This window comes from Poecile atricapillus, chromosome W, assembly GCF_030490865.1.
Source record: "Poecile atricapillus isolate bPoeAtr1 chromosome W, bPoeAtr1.hap1, whole genome shotgun sequence".
Lineage (NCBI taxonomy): Eukaryota > Metazoa > Chordata > Aves > Passeriformes > Paridae > Poecile > Poecile atricapillus.
The window spans coordinates 54,029,063-54,053,877 of NC_081288.1; the positions used below are offsets into that span (position 1 = coordinate 54,029,063).

General features: G+C 38.4%; 1 protein-coding gene across 2 annotated transcripts in view; it reads left to right on the plus strand.

The window, feature by feature from the left end:
- LOC131591391 (cadherin-like and PC-esterase domain-containing protein 1) overlaps positions 1 to 16,194 on the plus strand; it is a 148,168-nt gene extending 131,974 nt beyond the window's left edge. For both annotated transcript variants that reach the window (XM_058862020.1, XM_058862019.1), the window contains 5 exons: positions 6,846 to 7,066; positions 7,314 to 7,415; positions 7,639 to 7,726; positions 9,551 to 9,697; positions 13,296 to 16,194. In XM_058862020.1, the coding sequence (XP_058718003.1) occupies positions 6,846 to 7,066; positions 7,314 to 7,415; positions 7,639 to 7,726; positions 9,551 to 9,697; positions 13,296 to 13,523 (786 nt within the window). In that variant the 3' untranslated portion in view covers positions 13,524 to 16,194. The remainder of the gene's footprint in view (positions 1 to 6,845; positions 7,067 to 7,313; positions 7,416 to 7,638; positions 7,727 to 9,550; positions 9,698 to 13,295) is intronic.
- The last annotated feature ends 8,621 nt before the right edge of the window (positions 16,195 to 24,815 follow it).

The following is a 24,815-nucleotide window of genomic DNA, read 5'->3' on the forward strand; positions in this document are numbered from 1 at the left end:
TTAGTCTGGAGTAGAGAAGGCTCTGGGGAGATTTTAGAGCAGCCTTCCATTATCTGAAGGGGATCTAGTAGAGAGAGGGTGAGGGACTTTTTTACAAGGGCATGTAGTGATAGGACAAGGGGAAATGGACTACTGGAGGGTTCCCTGCACATGTCCAAGGGCTGGAACTAGATGATCTTTAAGGTCCCTTACAACCCAAACCATTCCATGATTCTATGATCATGCTAAGATATAAACAGCATAAGTCTGTGATTGCATCTTTTAATTTAAATAGGTGGTGTTAATCTCTATACCATGGTTAGATTTCAACTTTATCAGCTGGAGGCTGTTTTCATGTGCTTCTCTATTAGTTTTATAAGGGAGAAAAAAAAAAAAAGACTAAAAAAAGCCTACTTATATTTCTACTTTTAATGGATGTGAAGGGAAACATGCAACAATTAACCAGGGCTGTGTTCCTGACTTGTGTTCACTTCAGCAAGTGATGAATTAAGATGTAAAGTGAATGCTCTTTTTGACTGAGATGTAGCACATGGAAGATCAACTGCGTTTTTAAGTGCAACCCTTCTATTTTTTTTGTGTTTCATAGAACAATGGTAAAAGGCAGCAGATATCTCTTGGTCCCTAATTTCTTGTATTCATTTGTCAATGTTTCTGAAATATATTTATGGTCACCCAAACAGAGCACTTATTTCCTACCTGCAACATAATTAAGCCTTTAATAATGCTTTCTAATTTGCTTTCTAACTCCAGGCTGTTTCTATTTCTTATAATAAAATTGATCTGTTTTCCAAAGCTCAACTGAGCTTTATAATCTTTCTCTGTAATCAAAATCCATTTCCCTGGATATGAGTTCCAATTGATTTCACATCATCATTAACTGCTATTTTTGTTTGTGTGCATATAAAACTGTTTGAACTAAGTTGTTTCTGTGTGTTTTGGTTTAACCTGGTAGGCAGCTGAACGCTACACAGCCATTCACTCATTTGCCCAAAGGAATGAGGGAAACAATCAGAAAATAGGTAAAACTCGAGGGTTCAGAAAAAGACAGTTTAGTAGAATGGAAGAGGAAGGGAAATATTAATAAATACACAAAGTAATCCACAATGCAATTTCTCAACACCCACTGCCTGATGCCCATCCCAGAGCAGCAGTCCCCCAACCAATACCCCCCCTGTTTTATTGTTCAGCATGAAGCCATATGGTTTGGAATACCCCTCTGGCCAGTTGGGGTCAGCTGTCCTGGCTGTGTCCCCTCCCAGCTTCTTGTGCCATCATCCTCTCTGTCAGGGAAGAATGAGAAGCTGAAAAGTCCCTGACTTAATGTAAGTACTGCTCAGCAACAACAAAACCATCAAGGTGTTACCAATATTATTCTTATCCTGAATCCAAACCACAGCACTGTACCAGCTACTAGGAAGAAAATTAATTCTATCCCACCCAAAACCAGGACACTTGGTTTCATAAAAACATAGGACCACCTGTAGTGAAACAATAACTCAAGCTGGTGGAGACATGAGAAAATATGTACATGCACAGAAATAGTTTTATGAGGCCTTATTTTGCTTTATGATGTGTTAGCAAGAATGGTCAGTCATATGTTTGTATTTCATATATAGTAAACAGGAAAATTTTGAAATGCTGAGGTTAAGGTGGTTCTGGCTGAGTAGATTTTCTTTCAGTCCACTTTTAATATCAGCAGCATTTTTTCTCTTCCACTTTAAGGATAATGAGATGCTGACTATCTCATTCATAGGGGACTCCATACATATGTCCTAATTGAATCAAATAAATCGTTCATCATAATAAAATATTTTATCTGTATTATGTTGACAAAAAAATCTCTTTAGCTGTGATTAATGACTTTTTTCTATAAGACATATACAAATTTATTAATATAATGCTTTGATTTTTGTACAAGATTGATTTTGTACTTTTAAAAATAGGTGAAGGAAAATGGGTTCCAACAGGTTATTATTTATCCAATTAGCAGTATATAGAAAGTTGGCCTCAAAGCAGGAGGGATATATATTTTGCTTATCATTGAGAAATACTAACCAGAGTTTAGTCTTATAATAAAATACCATTGAGTCATGTGTAATTAAGAACAGGAAATATGAAAAGGCAATATTTGCTGAAGTACTTAAAATTCAGCTGTTAAAACAGGAATTTTAACTTCTGATTTATTAATAATATTTTAGAGTTAAGTAGTGTTTTGAACTTACAGGTGTTTAAATTTCCCAAGTGTGGTTAATTTTTAATGATAGGTCTGGTTAAGAAGTGAATTCCACTATGCTTACACAATCTTTCAAACCTTTTAAGCTATAATGGAATTTTTCACACAAAATATTTCCAACAGAAGACAGTGACAACATCTGTGTGGAAGTGTTGTTCTTTGTCTGGTAAAATTATAACCTTATGTTTGTCTGATCATTTAGTCATCCTGCAGACAACTGCCCCATCAACTTGAACAGTACATGATTAAGTCATGTTGCAGACCTGTGAAAAAAAATGAGATATGGCTTAGTCTATACACCTAAGCCATCATGTCCCTCATTATTATCATAGAGGTAAATACAGAATCATCTGTAGAGACTTTTGTTCAAAACGTATTAAATACTACACACCACATGCAACTACCATGAGTTCATCTAACTGTATAGAAATAAATGTGGTTTTATTTACCATATGTTCAATCACATTGAGAGATTATTTTAATTCATCAGAACTCCCGGGCTAATTGAAGGACATAGGTTTTCTTCCTCAGGCTAAACACCACTTATTTTAGCCATTGAGTCCTCCAAGAATTTGCTAAAAATGAGGCTGACTTGGAAAAGGTGGACTTTGAAAGATGCTTTTTGATGGCCTGCATACAGTAACAAAATCCATTTGGCAGGGCAAGGGCAGTTTGAAAAGAAGGTAGGATTACTTACAGATTTCCTCTTCATCCACTGCAATTTTATTTTTTTTTCTTTTGAGGAGAAGAAAAAGAAGAATTTAGATTTTTTCCCAAGATTTACACATTTCACATCATGGTTGAACCAATGGTTTGAAGCAGGTTGTTGGATGCAGACAAAATCTTAATGAATGGATGCCGTGTGATCAGACATACTGATGATGTGCTAAGCATCCACCAGCCAGAGGTGCATCACATTACAAGAAATGTACAGCTATCTTTCTATCTGAGATCTTCTTTAGACTTATGAGAGAGCATTCCCTTCAAAATCCCAGCACACAGTCTCCAGAGGATGACTGCTGATACTGACCCATGATGACTGCAGACTTTAGAGCTCTCTCTCAGAGCTAGAGGGCAGGGACCATAGGTTTCACACACTGCAGTCCTAGTTTTCATACTTTTCCAAAAAACTGTGATTTCACCTTGGAAGACAGAGACAGAGTTAAACAATGCCAGTGATACAGTCCTGATGTACCTACCTGAACAATCAAAAACTTCATGACTGTATTATCTGGTTTCTATAACTGACTGACATCTTTAAGAATGCCCTCCCCTTTCTCCCCTGTCTTTCTGTACAACCACAAGTCCACTTTGGCTCATTTATTCCTTTCCCACTTGCAGGAAGGCTTGACTATTCTTTTAGCAGACCTGTTTCTAAAAGTAGGTGAATTTCCCTAGTGGTACAACCTGTATTCTTACCAGTGTGATGTTGCTATCTTTCTCTTATCTGATCTGGAAATAGGCTGAGGGCAGTCTCATCAATCTTGTGATGATATTTGAAGAAGTATGTCAGGGCCTTAACAGTTGTCTGTTTCATCTAGTTATGCTAATTGCTCTAAAGGAATCTGCTCTGACTCCTGTCACCTATTTCTCATTCTCAGAACAGCAGAAAAACAATAGTAATATGCTAAGGCCCACCTGATATTTTTATATAATGCCCAGTATCATGGCATTTCCAGACTAGAGCTGCCACTTTAACACATGATTGTAATTAATTTGTTTCCTCTGCTAGGGGTTTATTAAATGACTGCACATAATGCCCTTCCATCTCCAGACCTGACCAGAAAGGTACCCCAGGGCAGACTTGAAAATTTGTTCATGAGTCCACTGTTTATGTATATGTATCTGTGTAGGTATAGAAAAATTTCAAAGCCCTAAAATGCTAAATCATGTAATAGTGTAGACCGGGGTGTGTGTATGTGTTTTGCTCTAATTTTGACATAACAAACCAAAACAAAAAAACAAGCCAAAACAAAACAAAACAAAACAAAACAAAACAAAACAAAACAAAACAAAAAAAAAAAAAAAAAAAAAAAAAAAAAAAGAGAAAGAGATCTTAGTCTTTGATGCTCTGCAGTGTTTGAGACTTAGGAAATGTTTGGCATGACTCTTCACACCTAAACTGCTAGTGAATGTATAGTGTTGGCAAAAAAGGCATCTGTTCATCATGTTCATTGACATTGGCTGTGGTTCTTCTCTTCTTTTTTTTCCATGGAAGTTGTTGATCTGCTATTTGAAATCAGTAGTAGATGAGATTAGATCAAATATAGATAGGAGAATGATGAGAATTCTAATCACACTAGAATGAGATAAAAATGTCCCATCTGCCACTTTTGTGTAATTAATAGCTGAATATGCTTCTTTGCAATTCCCATGTGCTGTGATAGTGAAATGGTGTCATATGATACTAGAAGAGAAGCAGTCTTGTATGTTCTACCAACTGCTGTATGTGTGTAACTTGGTAGGGCCTGTTTGTTATTCTGCTAATGATATGTTGGGTTTTTACAGAAATGTTCGCACCCACATTACAAGCTCATGATGTCCTTGCCTTGTGAATATCTGAGAACTGCTTTTTAAATAGATATGCATCAAGATACTACAGTGATGGGCTTATGAAATGGAGATTAAAGAGACATGGATATATACAGGCTGGAGAATCAAGAGATTTTGCAACCTAAAAGAATTGTTGCTTAAAACCTCAAGTTAACCTACTTTAGAACTAGGACATATTCTAAGCATGGACTGTCTTCCTAATTGTAAATAACTGTGCATGTGTGTGTCTGTCAGAGAAGGAAAGACAGAATATCCAACCAGTTCTTCCATGAATGCAAGGATCCTTGACTTCTGTGAGTCATGTTATGCTTGATTAAAGAGGTTTCTTCTGACATGATGTGAAAAGCTGGAAACCCCCTTGGGTGAGAGAGAAATGCTTGTGCAATACAAGCATGAACAGCAGCTGTTTATGAATTTCGTCTATGAAGAGGCTTTGAGAGGTCCAGGACAGGAGTTAGAAGAGCCTCTATGAGCTCAGGGCTAGTTTTAATTTGTTTGCTACCATACATAATCTGTCAAGAGCTTCTCTGCAGCCCACAATGGGTAAGGCATGGGAAGTTGAAGGCATTGCCATGTTCATTCTTGGCCCTAGCATCAGATGAGGGTAGGTTCATCTGAAATTCCTTCTTTTCTGTGGGAAGTATCACTGGTACACTGTTGTGGCTTATTTTTAGGTTAATAGGTTAATAGTGGTAAGTGGAATCAGTTTTCAAAACTGTGACATTCCTGAAAGGAATAGATAAATAGATAGATAAAAATGTTAGATGAGTGTAGTCCAAAATGCCTCTACCACATAAAATCTCTAAAAAATCTTTGGAAATATATCCTTAAACATGTCATCTTATGCAGTCTGAGTTTTATTTGCATAATCAAATGTTCAAGGTGGAAGTGGTAAAACATCAAATTCCAAATCAAATTAAGAAATGAAACAACAAAATTCCAACTTACAGAATGCCAGCTATCCTGATTGACAGAGGAGGTAGGAGAAGCTGAGTATTTCTGTACAGAGAACAGGGCTGTTACTGTCTGATGGCTCTGTGGGGTTTCTTAATCCCAGTTTTACAAATTTGTTTCTCATTGTGGATTCTGGCTGAACTGATTGGGGTAATTGATTCTGCACACAGTTTCATTGGCAAACCACAGTGAACCTGGGTTCTCCTACTCTTTGAATTTGTCTTCTGTTACCTGCTTCATCAGAAGGAAATGCCAGTCCTACCCACCCAAAATAGGGTAATAGCATTAAAAAGAATTCCCACAACACTTTAGGTTCTGTGGTCTCTCCATACAGAGATGTTTGTTTTTTCAGAGGAATCCATAGAATGAGTAGCAGCATACCCATATTTGAGTTCTTAATTCATTTGCAAGTTCAGGGTAGCCCAGCAGAGACTGCTATAATTAAAGCACTTCTGTCATCCTGGCAGGATTTCTAACTCTCTTCAGGCCATGATGCTTTCTGGTGGTCACATCACACATGACTGGACTCTATTGAGATTATCCTCCATCCAAATAACCCCCTTTTCTTTCCTCTTTGAACGTGCAGAAAGGACCATCTTTGTACAAATAAGGCAGTAGCTGCATCCTTCATGGAGTGTGGGGGTGTGTGTGTTATTTTGGTGTAAATTCTAATGAATACCATTTATAGAAGACCAATACACACCGTGTAGAAGAAAACCACATGAAAAACTGTAGGGGAAAAAAGCAGGAAGCTGCAAGCAATGATGAGAGCAACTGTGTACTAGCAATTAGAAGTAAATATAAACTTAAGCAAAAGAAATTATCACCAAGGATGAAAGATGCAGGGCTAATTTTGCAGCTATAGCCATCTATAACCTGTACTTTTTGTCTTTAAAGTATATGATACAGCTTTTTATTAATCAAATCACACAGATTTTGCTAAAGGACAAATTTCGTATTAAGATGCCAGGGTACTGGGAGTTCACAAAGATATTTCTGGAACATTATGAGAAGCATTTAAAAACCTCCCAACTAGCTGTATTCTTACCTTAGCTTTTTGTTTCTGGATTTTACAACTTCTAAGTCATATTTTTTCCATTTGAAGATTCTTTTTATAGGTGACTCAACCAACAGAGGGATGATGTATTATCTAATTGAAAGAGTGAATAAGACTCTTCAGGAATGGCAGAAGACTCATGATGTTAAATGTTATCACAATATCAATGAGGGGAAAACATTTATCAGTTACTCCTACTACCCCCAGTTCTGGATGAATGCAAACCAAAGACCGACTTTTGAAAAAGCACTAGAACAGCTGCTGCAGAGGTACTGCACAAACTCTGTATCTGCCTTGGTTGTATTATCATTCTATTCACAAATGTGTTTAACACGTTTTTCAATTAAAGTCAGTAATGTGCACAGACCATATTGTGTGGTTAAAAAATAGCTGAAAATTGTATCAGGCCTCTAATCAGGGTGCCAGATACAGTTCAGTGAAGTGCAAAGCAATGTAGTTAAAATGTTTGCCATCTGTTTAAAGCAACATGTGTTGTTTTTCTTTTCTGGGTTTCAGATCACGTCCCCTGGAGAACACAGACCAGACGGTATTAATTGTAGGTGGTGTTCAGTGGCTTAATTCCAATCACCTGCAAATTATCCAAAAGGTGTTAAACAGGTAATGTTATGTTCTTGGTGTTATTCAGATTTTTAATATGATAAATTATGGGAAACAACACACAAAAAAAAATAAATACGAACTTTTAATTTGTTTTTTTCACAGGTGTGTACTTAAGTGACTTTGAAAAAAAATAAAACATGCATTGTCCTTTCGTGTGTCTCTTAAGTAAAAAGTGTATGCTTGTTTTTTTTGTTTTTTTTTTTTTTAATTTGCAAAACAGGGAAAATCTATCAAATATCCTGGTAATTGTCAAATCCATAGGGATGGGCTTTCACCTTCCAGTGGATGGAATCCATTCTCTATCACAGGTAAGCTACAGTACATTTTGGGTGCTTTTTCATGGAAGACTTGTCATTTCATCATTAATTTTGCTGTCTGGTCAAAATATGTTACAATGTCTGCTGAGCACATTTTAAGTGGATCAAAGGAATATTAATGTTTGTATTTGCTCATACTGCTTAGTAATAATAGGGATTCAAACCACTTTCCTTATTTCATTGATTCTGCTGCAGTCAGAGAGCATTTGAGATGCCATGCTTGGTCCGCTGTCCCAAGAAGCAGAAGAAGCTCCAATATTAATCCTACTGCCAAAACTGAGAGATTGTGCTGGAGACAAACAGATTGCTCCTCATACTACATCGTGCATAGGGCCTCCCCAGGCTTCCTCCATGGTTACTGCTGAATCCAGTTCACTTGTCTGGCTTGCACAACTCAATAAATCTATCTTAACCCACCTGTGAAGCCAGGACATTACAGAGCAGCTGGAATGTACCGGTGAATCCGGCATTATTTGCACGTTAATTGGATGTTACAATCGGTTTAAATCATATCCAAGACTCTCAGAGTAACAAATGTGCTCATTTCAATGCACTGTGTAACTCTCTCAATTCACTGTTTTTGTTTACAGTTTGGACAGTGATTCTCTATTGAACACACATAAAATGCATGGATGAGAAGCACTGGAAGGCAGAACGGAGTAAATGATGCCTACCAGTGCTGTGTGTCATGCTCCAGCTATTCCCAGGTGTTGAAAAGAGAAAATTATTACCTTTCAGAGATTACGTACAGTACTCCTTGTGCGCTGGGGACTAGCGCCCACGTCTTTTAGCAACCATAACACACTGCTGTATTCAGTGTGTGACTTCCTGCTACTCCCACCCTTCTCTTTGCCACAGAGACTGCCCTGTCTGATTTTGCCCATTCTTTCTGTCTATGTTAGTACTGCCTATCTGCCTTGTCTCTACTGAATGTCTTCTTATTGATTCAAACAATTTATCTTAATCTTAATTTATCTGGAGGTATTAAATAGAATAAAGTAAGGAAATTGTTGTCATCAACATGAAGAAACATTTTCATAGGTCCTGTCATAGTTTTCAGTCAAGTTCAATCCTAGGATGAAGAACTTCAGTCCAGGGTATGTGAAGGAAGGATAGAGTGTTAAAGGCTTCCTAAGACTTTTTCTTTTTCTTATTCATTAAATTTACAAAACTCCAGAAATCAGCTACAGTGCATAACCAACATCCTTTTCCCTTTCATAATTGGAATCATATGCCAAATTACCCATGTGGTTTGTATGCTTCAGGATTACCCCAGCAACTTCCAAAGGCCTTTTTTTCTGCCGTGTTGAATCCACTGTCTTGCCGGCTTTATGGCTAACTTTTTTTCCTATTCCTGGTCTTCTTGAAGAATATTCAGAAATAATAATCCATTCTTCAGTATAACCATATTTAAGATACCTATGGCCCTATAGTCCCTTTTAAGCAACTGCTTCAATGAATTTCATTTTAAGCTGAATTTTTCTTTAAAGAAGCAGTTTTACTATTTGTTACAGATAAACTTTTTAATTGGAACTTTTTTCTGAATTATACTTCATATTAGTGAAGTACATGTTAAATACCATTAGCCAAGAATTGCATTTTAAACAATCATGAAATCTTCCTATAACAGAAGCTGAACATCTACTGAAAAGTAATTATAATTTCTGAAAAAAAACCCTACATCAGTCTTGGAGTAGTAGCTTTTTTTAAGAGTGAATTAATAGTAATTCATGTCTGTAGTATAACATAATTGTTTATTCAAAATGCAGAACAGTCCTTCTGACAACATATTGCAATTTTTTTTCTGGAATGCAGGCGGAAGTACAAAACTTGTGGAATGAAAACTTGATTATTCTGGATACAGCAAAAAATTTGGGCTATGAAGTGGTTGACACCTTTGTCATCACCATGGGACGTTACAAAGAATTCCTGCAAGGGAAGTGTGGCTGCCATTTTCATGAGGTAATAGTTTACACTTAGATCACTTCCAGGTATTTAAGATATTTTAACTGTCAGATCTTAGAAACAAGAAGATATATGGTGAGGTCAGCATCTGTCACTCAGAGTTACGCCTGAATACAATTTGTGGGAAAGTGGTTTGTGTGGTGGCATTTGGCTGTCACTGCTCACAGTGCAAGGCCACCCAAGGACATGCTGAACTGCTGGCGTGGTGAAACAAAAATAAACATGCCCTTCTGCAAAGGTAACTCATATAAAAGTATGTTGCACAGTTTGCAGGTCCTTGTATTATTTGCTACATGTCATATATCTCTGTTGCTTCTGCATGGACTCAGTTTCTCTTTTTACTCAGTCTCACAAGTGTTTGACTGATGCATTCCTAACCAAACAGCTCAGCACACTCACATCAAACCATACATACCATTAAAATGGAGATTAAAATTGAAGAACCAATATTAATGCTATATCTCTGTTTTCCTATGTCTGAGAAAAAATCATCTGTAATTTGTACAGTGATCCACTGTACAAACAGAAGTGTTGATTGCTTGTTCTCACACCGGTAGTCCCGCTTTCTTGACTAAAATCTATAGAATTTTTTGGGAGTGTTATCAGACTCACATGAGCACATGTGCCATGTGTCAGCTTCACAGCTGGTTTCCACTCAGTCTCCACAGCAGTTCACATGTTTTCAGGCCAGTGCCATGGCCTCTATCCTGCTTTGGGGCCAACAGCAGCAGGTGTGGTTAGTTAACCAGTGCTCTACTCTGCTCAATACTTGAGAGGCACAAACACAGCTCAGTGCAAATGAAGCTGGAAAAGAGGGAGTAAATCACAGAGTAGATATTCATGTGATTGATAAATAGTCCCATGGAGAAAATGCTTCCCTCCACTTTACCCAGGGAGCTGTATGGACTCTTTTTTATCTAGAACACAGATGCTGGGGTTTTTGTGGGTCATTGCTGATGTTTGCCATTTCCACAGATCTTATGAGTGAAACAGAAAGCTTCAAAATTAAATATTTCAAATGCTTTGTATGGAACTGGGTGGAAAAACAGCAGGGCGTGATCAGTCATCAGCATTTTTCATGTACTCCTCCATCATTTTGTATGAGCTCATGTGCAGATTTGTTCTTGCTTCTCTGCTGAAGGAATCTCAACAGAGTATGTGTTTCTGGGGAGGATCAGGGGGGAATTTGGCTCACAGAGCTGTTGTTAATGAGGCTTGAGAGGTCATTGTGCCTGAAAGAGCCATAGATAGGCTCAGTAGAATCCATCATGCACCAAAAACCAGACTTGATTCTTGAGGAGACCAAAAAGAAAGCCCTTGAGTTCTTTTGTTACTTCATTAGTTTTAATAGTTTTGTCATCAGCTTATTTCTGCATCCTGGCAAGTGGAGTTTCATTAGGTGCTGAAGCAGTTTGCACCAGGAAAATGGCATTTTGCCCCCAAGGACAGAGCCAAGAACACTGTGTAAAACCCCAACACTTTTCAGGTTTTCGGAAACCAGATGAGAGATTAAATCTTGTGCTTTGTACTTTCACTTTCTTTCTCTTAAAAACTGTCATTCCTAGAGTCTCAGAAAATGTCACCCCTCTGTAAATGCCATCCAAGCTAAAGTATGGCTGTGCAAGAATGGAGGGCTGGCCATTCTGTGCAGTCAAAAAACAACAACTGAAATGCCTTCAGCAGCTCTCATTTAATTCCAACTAGCTGGCTGAAGAGAAATCTATTTTCTCTGAAAGGCCTGAAGAAGTATTTACATTCCCACCAAGCTATTTCAGACAGTCTCAGGTGACCCTCCTAGCAAAGAAATCTCCATCTCTGTAGACTCTACAATCTTAGCTCAGATTTCTAAGGGATCTGTACTTTCAAAGAGATTATACTGAGCTGGGACAAAATATCTTGCATAACCCTGGCACTCACTGCCCAACAAACTTGTAGTTCTATGCACACATGAAACCTTGGTTTTTTATCTAACTCATTCTTTAAAAATGCTTATGAACATTGGTCAGCATTATACAATTATTACAGAAGCTATTTTTAAATTCAGATTTATTTCCTATTTTAATGGCAGTGAAATCATAATCACTACTCAGAAATTAGCAACCTTGGGATTTTTGTATCTTAATCCCAGTGGCTGGGTGAACATTAGATTGCATTCCTGGGAGATTATGCCTAACAGGAATGCAGTTTGAGTGATTGGTTCAAGGTGGCATCATTTTGAAATAATTGTAAGATCTAAGGCACTAATTTAGAAAAATGAACCCACAGTAATTGCATGAAAACAAATAATAGCCCTTGGCTTAGCTGTATGAAATTGATCAGAGGATATATTAATTTTCTACATGGATAATTCCTGGTCTGTTTTCAGTTCTGGCAGCTCCCTCATAGTCTCTCTTCTCAGTCTTTCAAGCATTTGCACATGTTATTTCTTCACTCACACCTAATTTCATATGATTTATTTTATTATGAGCTTCACCACATATATGTTGATTCTGATTGTTCAGTGACAGTTTACATTATATGTTTAAAAGCTAACATGCTTCTGCATAAGTATGTGCATTAATAAACAAATTCTGCATTTTCAAGTGTCTGCTGTGATTGATATAGCAGGAAAACTGATGGGCATTAGAGCTATCAAGTCAGCATACACATACGATTTTAAAAATAAGTTAAACACATTTTCTGTCTTCTCTAGGTTTGCCCTGCCTGGGCTGAGGTCCTCTGTCCCGCATATGTGCCAGGTTCTAAGTTTTGTCTCTCTCCAAGCTACTTCATTATTCACTGGTAACTGACTATTCGCTGAGACAGACCTTCAGCATTTCACAGGAGATCACCCTCCCAATTGTTAAGCTTCAGACAACCTTACCTTTCACTTTCTCACTCGTTAGTTCCATGAGCATGGTTTTATTCCATACAAGTTGAACACAATAATTCCTGACCTTTATACATGTTTTAGGGCCCAAGGTGAAGCAGTCTTCAACACTAAGTTACTGAATCCTGTTGTGGTTCTGTCTATATGGTGTCCCAGGGAGAGGGTGTTAAATGGCACTGTAACTCCCTTCCTGGAGAAACACGACACACGAGGGTTTTCGTCTCACCGCGGGGCTGGGTCAGGTTTGCATCAAGATCATAGAATGAGGCATTCTCACAGGGCTCATATCTGAGACACGTTATATGTACCTCAAGTGCTTGGTATCAGGGCAAGATTTAAACCTTTCCACAATTTGGAGCAGTCATGAGTTTGTTTTTTCACATGCTAAAAGTATACACACAAGCTGTTGGGTATGAATTTTATTGTTTTAGGTAAATTGTCTCTAATGAGGAGAACAGTCTAATACACAAAGGCACTACAGAGTCAAATGGCTGAGTATAATGGGCCTATGCATGTAGATTTCAAAAATTAAGATCTTACTCTTAGTGAGTTTGTAACATTAGAAGCTGGCCATTAAAATAATGTTTATGAGAAACTTGCACCTCAAGGTAAGAGTATCAGGACCCACTTCATGGACAACTGCCTCAGCATTTCTGCACACGCAGCTGTATGTCTGTCTTTCTAGGTGCAGGCAGAAAGCACTCACATATGTCATTTCTTTTGCAGGTGGTGAAATCTAATCCCTCTGAAGAAAGGCCACACATAACAATGACGTTATCAAGGCACTATACGCTGGGGAAATATTTCGGCAGTCAAAGCAAACCATCAGAACTCCAGGACTATGCAACAAATTCTCAGTCCCCATATCATGTCCGAGGTCCAATAAATCAAGTTTATTCTGAAATCCTTCTCAGCAGGCTCTGTGCAAATAAGAGGGAGTTTGTCAGCACATAGCCTCTCTTGGATATAGCACCAAGGCTAGGGAAGTGCCACTGCCTGAGTGACAATTGAAGGACCACTGTGGATTTATGATAAGACTTTGATAAGTCTTTGATTGACTGCATGCACACAAAGAGACTTCAGGACATGTGGGGTTTTTTTCCAAAAACCTTATGAAATTAAGATATGCCATGGTGACTGTTGTGTGAAAATGGAAGATGGAGGGTTGCAAAGGAGAGAAGAGGGGAAGGTACTTGAACGATTGCATAAAACTAGAACAGCTATAGCTCAAGCAAGCGCGTATTATTGATAGTAAAGAGACACTTATATATTCTCTTGAACATTTGCAAAAGAGCTGTTTTAGGTCTTCAGCACTATCTATTTTTCTATTTATAGACACTGTAATATTTGAATGTATTTAGAAACTGACTACATTCCATTTGAAAGAGTTTTATTTTATATGGATGGGTTTCCCTTCCATATCAAACCTTTTCTGTTTCAGCACTTGGTTTATAGAATCCAAAAATGTCTATTAGCATTTTACTGATGATACTCAGTTTTGAACTCTAGTTTTTAGTGAAAACACATCTCTTCTTTGTATCTTAGATGGAACAGATATCTACTCTATTTTTTTGCATGTTCTGAAGCTAATAGGGAGATAGGTTACCTACACTTGAGACTGATTGTAACTGTTTCAATGTAACATGTAAATATAGTGAATTTGTTAACATAAATTTATTTATGGTCCTAGTTTAGGAGAGTGTCCATATGCAGAAAGAATGTTTAGGTAAGTGCTTCAGTGTCTACCTTCTCCCGTAAGCCAATCAAGTATTTATTCTTCCTGCACAGAAGTGCCATTTCTTTAATGATTTTTTATAAAACACTTGCCAATGTGTGAAGCCAGTACCACAAACATTAAAAAAAAAAAGCACACACAAGAATTTCAGGATCTGGTAATTTATCTATCATAAAAAGTGTGTGATATGATGGCAGCAAAATATACTGCCAGCATCTCTTGCTTGGCATGGACAAGGGCCTTCTCTGAATGCCAGTTTCAGTTCAGGCCTTCTGTGAGCTGCAGTTTCATGCTGTAGGCCAGCTACATCCCCAGTGTTTGCAGACCTGTGGGTGACATCCCAGGGAGAAGCTGTGTGTTGGTCTCCTCCCACAGTGCTGGTAGCCCCCTCACTCACAGCTGTGGTGCCTGATCTGAAACTGTGCACAGTCCAGGATTAGCAGCTGGGTGACAGGTTAGTGGCAACCCATAGGACTGTTGTCCCTACAGAATATCCACTTATGGAATTTCATTCATCCAGTCACACAGCAGGCAATCAAGGCACCACTCTACCACCAAGCATTAGAAAAGGGTGTTTTAAGCAGGCAGGTGCAAGTCTAACCAAGGGTCTACTGAGTTCTGTGTTGTGCTTCTCTGTCACAATTTACATATAATCCTCCACTAGCTTTTGCTTTGGGAAAGGAAGCCACAAAATATGTCAGGGAATAAACAAATTCCAACAAATAAAAAAACAAAGCAAAGAACTAATTATCATCTTACTTGTCTTAGTAGCACACAGAGGGCTACCCTGTATAGAAGTAGGGCTAGCAATTCACAACACAACATTTAGTAGTTGCCTAAGATCCTGTATCTATAAACAGACTGTATGCCCAGCTATAGTTCTGTGAATTTGTGCTTCTTCAGGTAAGAAATGTAAAGTTTTAACAGGAAATTCTCATGCAATATGGAGTTTGGCATCCTAGATGATAGAGTGTATCCTCCAAAACAGCATCTGGCATTCCTGATTTAAGACACCTTTCACTATATTGAAAAACCTTCTAATTTAGATAATGACAAAATTAGTGAGATGGTATGATTATATCTATTTCTTTATAATATGCTGCTGATTGCTTACAGAAAATATCCCCAAATTTCAATGTAAGGTTTTCCCTGGCATGGAGATCTACATGAAAGATGGGTCAGGAGCTGTGTGTAAATACTGAAAATATCAGCATTTGGTTTTGAGCAATATGATTATCTAAAGAATGTAATTATATGCAAATGATGTAATATATTCTCTTGGGTCTGGAAATCCAGGGCTGCACAACCTTAAAGCTGAAGGATAGAATATCATCATTGATATTAGTAGATGCAAAATACAGCCAGATGTCTTTGGTATTAAGATGATCAATGATAGCTGTATTACAGTTCTGCTTCTGATAAGATTTTTTTTTGTAGCTCATTTAAATCCACATGCTGTTACTGTTCTTGTTCTGTACATAAATGTTTTTAAGGCATTAACTGGGTTTTTGTGGGGTTTTTTTAGCCAAAACCTATTGCTGAAGCATCAACTTAGTTATGAAAAGGAAAGAGCTGACTTTGTTATACTGTAGTGGGTATCAGTGAATGTGCAATTCATCAGTTCTGGTTTCACCACAAAATGGTTTACATGTGCTGTACACCCAGGTGTCTTAATGTTTTCCAAATCTTAATATTTTTCAAGTGTATTAAGTGTATATTTTCCTGTGTGTTTTCTATTTTTTACATGTCTATGTACATTATTATGTCTGTACAAAGTCATTGGTACAATTTGCAAATTGGTCTTTATTTAAGCGAGTTCTTAGAATAAGCTTTTTCCAACACTATGTATGATCCACATAGTCTTAGGAATAAACAAAGAATACTAAGCTACATTTTTGTTATTTAACTTTAAAATATATCTAGTATCTCTATGAATGTGAAAGATGAGATTTGAGATTGATATGCAAGGATTGCTTGCTCATATGCATTAAAATTTATGGATTAAGACAATAAAAGGATTACTGTGTTTGAATTCCAGTGAGAGCACATGTTGCTATCTACAGTTTACTCTAGAGTTATTATATCTGCTGTGATATTTTGCCTGAATAAACATTAAAGTGTTCCTATAGTCCATATATCTACCTTAGTCTCATTACTTACCTTTAAAATAGCAAAGGACCTAGCTGTCAGGTTGAGTTCCACCTCCTAATACAGGCATGAGTGGCCCTGGAATTAGTGGCAGGATTGAAATACTTAGGCTGAGGAACAAGTGCTCTGAAAAGTGGGGTTTTCTGCTCAGTGTCTGCCCAGCAGCATGTGGAGCTTAGAACAGAACTAGGGTATACTTTAAACAACAGGTAGAGTAAGAATGGAACTGAGTTGCAAAATGAATAGTCTGATATACAGAGCAGTAGTCTCAGTTATTATTGCATGCCTTTAACACTGCTTTTCCAGTGTCCAGTGAATTGCAACTCCTCACCTCTCATGTAACTCCATAGATGTTGAAGTGAATTGGGTCAGAGCCTCGCAGGATACTTGGCCACCATGATCCAGTCCATCCTAATAAATATCTTTGGAATAACTGACTGACTTTGGAATAAACAGTATTTCCCTTTTTGTAGGGAAATTCCTTGACAAATCATCCCTGTCATCAGAACTGCTGGATTTCAGGGAGCTGAAAGGATGGACTACAAATACAACATATAGTCCTGGTATTCATTTGAAAATTATAATCTTTAGAATAATCTCTTTCACACTGTTAAGCACAAGGCCTTTATTTTTCTCTTCTGTGACACATTAAAGGGACATCAAAGTAGGTTTATTTGCTTAGTGGGTGGGGTAGCAAGGCATCAAATTACCTCAAGGTTGAAATAACCACTAATAGTTATGATTCTATTGCTATGTTGAGCCAAAGAGAATGCTTTGAAGATGCAGATATGTGTGATATTAAGTTGACTGCAGTCCAGGGATCTTTCAGATTACTCTCTTAAAGTAAAGCAATTTTTAGAGGTGCAGTGAACTATTTGGCATAGACTCAAACTGCTAAACAAGTCTCTGTAGGGTCACATGAAAAATATGGTCTTACCTTCTTGTTTGCCTGCTAGCTTTGCATCTGGCTTGTTTTACCTCACTGGCTGTCTGCACCTGCTCTACTCCATGTCAGCCTTTCTTTCAGGTGACCTTAGAAATTTGTGTTTTGTCAGACTAGCAGCTTCTGGAAATCTGAGATACAATTTTTGCAGATTCAGTCTGAATCTTCAAAATCAAGCTCAAAAGCACTAGAATACAGCAGGGGTAGAGCAAGCCTCTTATCTAGGGCAGTGATTTTCTCTGATGAATTTAAAACAGCTGTGTATTAAGTAGTTAGTTTGCACAAGCACTTGCCTCTTCATGGAGTTTGCCTTTATTGAGCAAAAATTCATCTTTCAAACTCCACTGCTCTTTTTACCTGTGTAAATCTTCCGAACACCAGAACAGTCTGTGTAAAATGCAGGCATAGCTGTTTATTGGTGCTGGTACATACCCTGAAGCATTTGCTGGTACCTTCACAATATCCATTTAACAGAAAAACTCAGACTACACAGTAAAAAGACACTGTGCATTTCAGGCTTACTCACCTGTGGTTAGATTGTGCCTAAAAATAGTGCTACATGTCAGTCTAGGCCAGTACCTGGAGCTAAGTGCCCTAGAAAACTACTCAGGTCATTAATGGCAGTGGTCAAGATGAGCCTGTGGGGTCACAGCAGAGTCTTCTGCAGCAAGAGTTTCTGTTGTGATGGACTTCTCCCATGTCTGTGTTTTTTGTTCTGACTGTTTGGCTTTGGCCAGCTCTCGGCACCTGTGGGCAGTCCTTCCTGCAATCACTCAAGCATGTTCAACAGCCTTGGCAAGGGACACCACATTAAGCAGGCCTGAAATGAAGATCAAGCATATGTTTAAATAAATCTGAACTGAGGTCTTTATGCAACACAGCATCTATTAAGCAGCACCTTCATTTCCTCTAGTACTGATGAGGAGCAGGGTTCATTCCCTTTCAGCTGAAATTCAAGTACCAAGGTGTATAACCAGCTTTTGACAAACTTTCTTCTCCACTGCTAGCTTGCCTGAAATGAAGGGGGGGACTGCTCTACATGCTCCTGCCTAACAGAGTGAGGTGTGTTCACACAGTCGCTGCAGTGGGCGTTTCCCTCCCGTACCTCATCGTGGGGACAACATTCCTACATTCCTACAGCGGTGTTTTCAATATTGTGATTTTTTTGGATGTGTTATGAGCAGTGACAGCCTGTATGGTTAAAACAGACAGCTCAGTGTCTGCCTGCACCACCTGCCCCAGTGCTGCTCTAAGGACGCGGAGTGGGCTCTGGGTGAAGGCAAGACTGCAGAACTAAAATCCTTGAGTGAGGAATAAAAATGGCCCAGACACCTCTTGATAAAGTCTGTGCAGTTATGATGAGCTCACTGCAGATCAAGCATGTGAAAATAATGTTGACAGGAGCCCTTTAAAGTTAACAAATTATATGGATTATTGTGAGGGTTGGAAGACCAGATCTGTGTTTGTCAGAGTTTGTCACTTGCCATGTTCCAAAAACATCTTTTATATTTTCTTTTGTTCTTGTCATTATCAGCTTCCATATTTCTGTTAAAATTCTGTGGGACTAAGAGGTTTGAAGCAATATTTCTACTCTGCCTGATAATGATTGTGCAGCCTCCCCAGATGGTAGTCAAATCATCTAACAGATGAGAGAAATTTTATTACTTCTGAATGGTATTTTTCCTTTACTTCCATATATCAGCTCCAAAGTTTCTTTATATTTACAGAAAGCTTTAGTTATGATAGCTCTAATGCCTCCAATGTATTCAAAGAAACCTGCCAATCCCTATTTATCCTAACAGGACGGAAAACACTTTAAGCCTTGAAAACCTGACCGTGCGAGCCATTACATAATGCAACACCCAGCATGATCTAGCCCACAAATGGCTTCCTGTGAAATAGAGAGTCACAGTTGTGTTCTACTAAAGTTTTCACTGGGGTGATTACAATTTAAACATTTTTTGTGTGGACTGAGAGATGTGGTTTTTTCAGCTCACAGCCTTTGTTGGGCTCTCTTTACAGCAAATGGTATCTATTAGCTACTGTAAAATCCTGTTTCAACATCCTTTGACACTGTCCTGCCCAGTTCTTATAAAACACATGCTTACAAGTGGATTTATGGCTGATGATAAAAGGTTAAATCATAACAGGTCTTACTGCTCCACCCATTACTGTTCACTAAATTCTGCGTTGCATCATTTCTGTGCAATAACAAGGAGTCAGGGTCTAGTCACCTCTTAATGCAGGGCTCCTCGGTCTCTAGAACAGTTCAGCAATGTAGCTGTGATGGAGTTATCAAAATAACACACCTTCAGCTGTGAAATGCATACAGCAGAGCCTGCAGGCATACTCAAAACTTGCCTGTTGGATCAAGGCCAGCCTGGAAGTCAAGGACAGAGACTTCCAGAGACTGTTCTGAGGCACCAAAACCTGGTCTCCTGCTTAACCCTATGCATTTAACAGAGACATTGTAATTATGATTGCACTCACACTAGGCTTCTTAGTAATCACCACAGAAAGACCAAAATCTGAATTATTCTCTGGAGGTGTCTACAATTTCTACAATATTGCTTACTGTAAAGGGAACCTAAAGAAACTCAGATTTTTCTGATTGGTGCCTAAAGTTTTGAGAGAAGAATGTCAGTTCAACAATGTGTCTGTGGGATTCATTATGCAGGTAAGAGATGTTTTTACATCCCACTTCTGCTCCTTTACTGCAGGAACTTGATCACAAGCCCACCACTACGATCACCAGGAGATGCTTTCCAGCATAACATGGAACATGCTCAACATCTGCTCCTGGAGATGCTTGTATGTTTAACAGTGCACTGTGTCAGAGGGATGCCAGTCTGCAGGTGAGCAGAACATTTCACGGCAGTATGGGATATACTTTTGGGTAATAAATGAAGAACAAATCTCCACCTACTGCCTTACAACAGGGCTAGGTGAATGTCTGTTTCTGTGAGAAAAGCCAAGCTGAGAGGCACCTAACTCCAGGAAAGAGTAGAGATTGTTTTTCAAGTTTAGAGTTCATATCAGAGATGGGTGTCTGGTTGGTATCTGAGGGCTCCAGCTTCTAGCACATATTTCTGTACCAGAAGTGCATTGTGAGCCCAAGTAACTGAGGGACCATTATGTAGGAAAAATATCTAATAGGCATTAAAAAAATGAGCCTAACCTTGGCCACCTTCCCCATTTTGGCTCTATGAAGAATTTTATGCCCTTAGCATCTCTCCACACCTCACACACAAATAGACCCCAAACATCACTGCTCTGTGAGTGGCTTGCAGCTGTTCATGTAATTGCTCTCTGCCTTACTTAGTTCAAAACAATGCAGTATAGAAGAGACCTCTTTGAATTGTAGTGTATAAACTAACTTGTGCAATTTCAGATGAGTGGGGCAGCTGTGAGGCAGCAGTTACAAGAGAGTGAATGGTAACATCCCTGAATTCATAGAGGGGAAAGGCAAATGGAGAGCTGGAGCCAGGAGGGAGCTGACAATCTCCCCACAAGTTAGATGCAGAAAAACCACATCCATCCCCACTGAAGGGCTGTTGGTGGACTTATCCTCACCTCCTGGGGTTTAAATGCCTGGCTTCAAAGTAATATTCTTAATGTGAATAAATACCTGCTACAGATACAAGTTTGTAAATGAGATGAAAAGGGTCAGAAGCAGGACCTAAATGTTTGGCAACTATATCTAATTGTGCCTAGGGAGCCCGAGGGACTATAATGAATCTATAAAACAAGTTAACACCTGCTCCTCCCACTTCTGTTAATTAAAATTCAGTAGAGATGCAAGTCATTGGAATGAGTGATCTGTCACTCCACGGGAGCCAGTCTGGAGTGGAGTGTCTGTCTAGACAGCGCTGCAATTACCACATTTTGTATCTGGTATGCCATCTTCCATACTCCTCCAGTCTGGCCACTTGGGTTATTTCCTAAGGCTTGAAGGACAGAATATCAGCCCTCAAGTTCACAGAAATTTCTACTTTTGACTAGACAATCTGTTTTGATAGTAGGGAGGTCAATAGAGGTGCAGAGCTGACTATAAGCTCTCAAATCCCTAATAACAGCACCACCATCTGAACACTACAGAATATGGTCCTGCAGATACTGGGAAAGAGTCAGTGCAGTAGCACAGCCCAAGCAAAGTGACTGCCATATGTCAGACAAGGGCAGCACTTGTACATCTAGCAAAACTTTCGTTGTTCAGAAGAGATGCTACCTGACGTGGATTTCCTCCAGGTTATTCCACTTGGGAATTTAAGATTTGCCTTGCTCTGTCCACCATATTGAGGTATCTGCCTCATTTTGGGACTTGGGGAAGCTGGTATGGTCCTGTCCCTTTCCATCATCCTGACCACACACTTTCTGGGATGTTTGTAAATGAAAACACCTCACTATTTGTTGCCTGGTTCAAGGCTGTCATCACCTCTGCTAAGCAAAGGCTTTCAACACAGAGAATAGAAGATCTGAGGAGAAAAGTCTCAAATACAGAACATTTAAGGGTTTGACAGTAATTCAGTCACAGACAAGTTGTTGAAGTGAAAAGTATGGCTAATGTCCAAGTGGCAGTGCACTGCAATATAAAATGAAAGAAAAATCAAGGCTTGATTTACAAGTGCTCTGGTAAAAATGCTATGACACAACACTGGTAGATTTAAATAGGGATTTGATTCTTCAAATCTTTCACCAACTAATGTTGAAAGATCTTGCCTTTTTTTTTTTGTTTTTGTTTTTGTTTGTTTCAAATGGAACATTTGGGGAACTTTTCTCATCACACACCAATATGAATGGCAGTGCAAGCTGAAATAGGAATCTGAGGTCCAATCCTGGCTTGTTCATACATGATATCTTATTGCTTTTGAAGAAAATATAGAAATCCAGCAGAAATTCTCCATCTCCTTCCAGGTTATTTGTGACAAATTTAGAGACAACTGTTATGAAAACACCTAAGAAAATGCCCTACTGTGCTCACATAGTCAACTGCAATCAATGCATCTGCTTCCTGGATCCATAAATATTTATGGCTATCTAGCCAAGAATGCAGATAATGCTGTGTCTTGCATATAGGTACAATATTTGAACCTGTTCATGTCTAGACTCCATTTTCCAACTGGTTATACTTTTGTTTCAAAAGATCCCCAACAAGGCCCTCTAGATGATGAGAAAATGATAAACCTCTGAAGCCCAAAGTTCTTCAGATTTGCTTTACTTAGGTGCATACGCTTTATGAACATGACTGCATGTTCAAGGAATTCATGGAGTCTCCTGGCACATCTTGATGAATCCTGAAAACAAATAATTGTCACCCTCCTACAAAAGCATTCCCTGTCTTTTCCTTTTCCTGCCTTTCTTGAATATTCCTTGCTAAAATCCTGGGCCTTTCTTTTCCACTTCCATCATTTTTCCTTAATTCTACATCTCCCTTTCCACCTCCCCTGTCTATGAACAAGTGACCAACCTCATTTTACAATCTCCACCCATCACCTTAGCCTGCTGACTAGTGTCCAGTTCTCAGCTGGTGAAGCTGTGATCTCCATCAGCTTTATTTTGTACAAGTAGTGAAGGCTTTGTGGGCAAGACAATGTGTCTGTGTTTACACAGGCGAACTGCATAACTGAAACCTGTTAGAAGCAAAAATTGTAAGAAGTCAAAAATTAAAATAAGGTGGGAATACATTTCAGTTTTTCATTTTTGCTTACAAGATCCATCTTTTCCTTCATCTCCCTCATTTTATTCTCCAGCTAATGAATTTCATCAAAATCTTATTTTCATAGAAATGTGTCCTACCTGTCCATTTATCTTCCACCCCCTGTGCCTGTAATAGACAAAATTAAATAGTGTATTTACACAGCCATGTCTTCCTTTTTAGCTAATTCTAATACAGGGATGGTGTACCGAAGGAAGGAAAGATTTGTCTTGTTGAGGTGGAGACCCCTGATTTAAATAGGTGGAGCTGTATTCCCGTAACAGGGCAGATTTGGGATTTGGTGAGTAAGTTGCACCAACTCTCACACTCACACATGCATAAGTGGTCTCAGGAGTCATATTGTAAAGCAGTGCCCCTTGTAACACATCACCTCAGCATACAGCTTTAAGAGTCTTAAAGCTTCTATAAAAAAGTTATTTCCATAGTTTCTGGCCACTTTCTGAAAGTGACAGATTCTGCAGCTAGGGAGTAGTTTAACATCTGATTATATTTTTTTTAAACACATTTGCTTATTTTTGTAAGGCAGGTAAATTTAAAGTTAATATACAGCCCTTCTATAGCCACAAATAATACAATGAATCTTTGTCCTCCAATATTTCAGGAGGGATCTGACCCAGTAGTCACATACTGTTAAGTTTATATGATGTAAATATAGTCTGATATAGCTTCATTCACCAGACATTTATTTTTCTGCTTTATTTATACATTATTGGTACACATAGTGTCATTTATTCCTTGAAAGTAGCAATAGATATAAAATAGAGACCATATGGAGTATTTGAAAGCTCTGAAGATTTTATCATCAGATCTGAGAATATGTTTCTTTCCATTTTGAATACATATTATTCACTTAAAATTTTGTATTTAGGCTTCCCTTTGAGCTATGCTGCATTAGTTTTCGCCTTCACCAATTTCTCCAGGAGTAAAAGTAATTTTTATTGGTAAAGATACGTAATAAGTATTTACTCTCTGTCCTTAAATTCAGCTTATGTTTTTGTTTGGTCTTTGTCAGTATATTCTTAACCCTCAGTATCTACATTTACCATAAGAAGACATTAGTGTTGACATTGTTAACAATATCATCTTCAATCTCAATTGTAAAAATAAAAACAGTACATCAGTTCTTCATAACTGTGACAGCTACAATAAAACAAAATATATTGACTTCCCCTTCATGTATTTTTGCACCTGAATCACACACTCAAGCTCCCTCTACAATCATGAAAGCTTTTCATCACATGTACCCAATTAGTTGTACTTCAAAGCACAAGTATCACCACGTGAGTCTAAAACTCTTTCCTGTTGAATGCCCCATACTATTGGCCAGCATGCTGTGGTATCCTGTGTAGCCTGAGGATGAGGTAAACAGGAAGGGCTGAGTTACTAGATTTGCATGCTAACCAAGTCAGCTCTATGTTAATAAAAATAGACAGCCCCTAGAGCTTTCTTCCCCTTTGCTCCGACAGATACGGAAGTGTAACAAGCCTTGGAAAAGACAAGATGATGTAAAGATCTAAAGATAGTAATTTCTGGAAAATGGGCTTATTATCCCTTTTTTTGGTGTGGACCAGGCCTGTTGTATATCATTGTGATGTTTGTCCATGACCAAATGGACTCTCTTGGATCCTTGCAGATAACACCTCTCAGAGTGCAGCTGAAGAGGATGTATGTTCCATTAAAACACAGATAATGGGATGTCTGGCA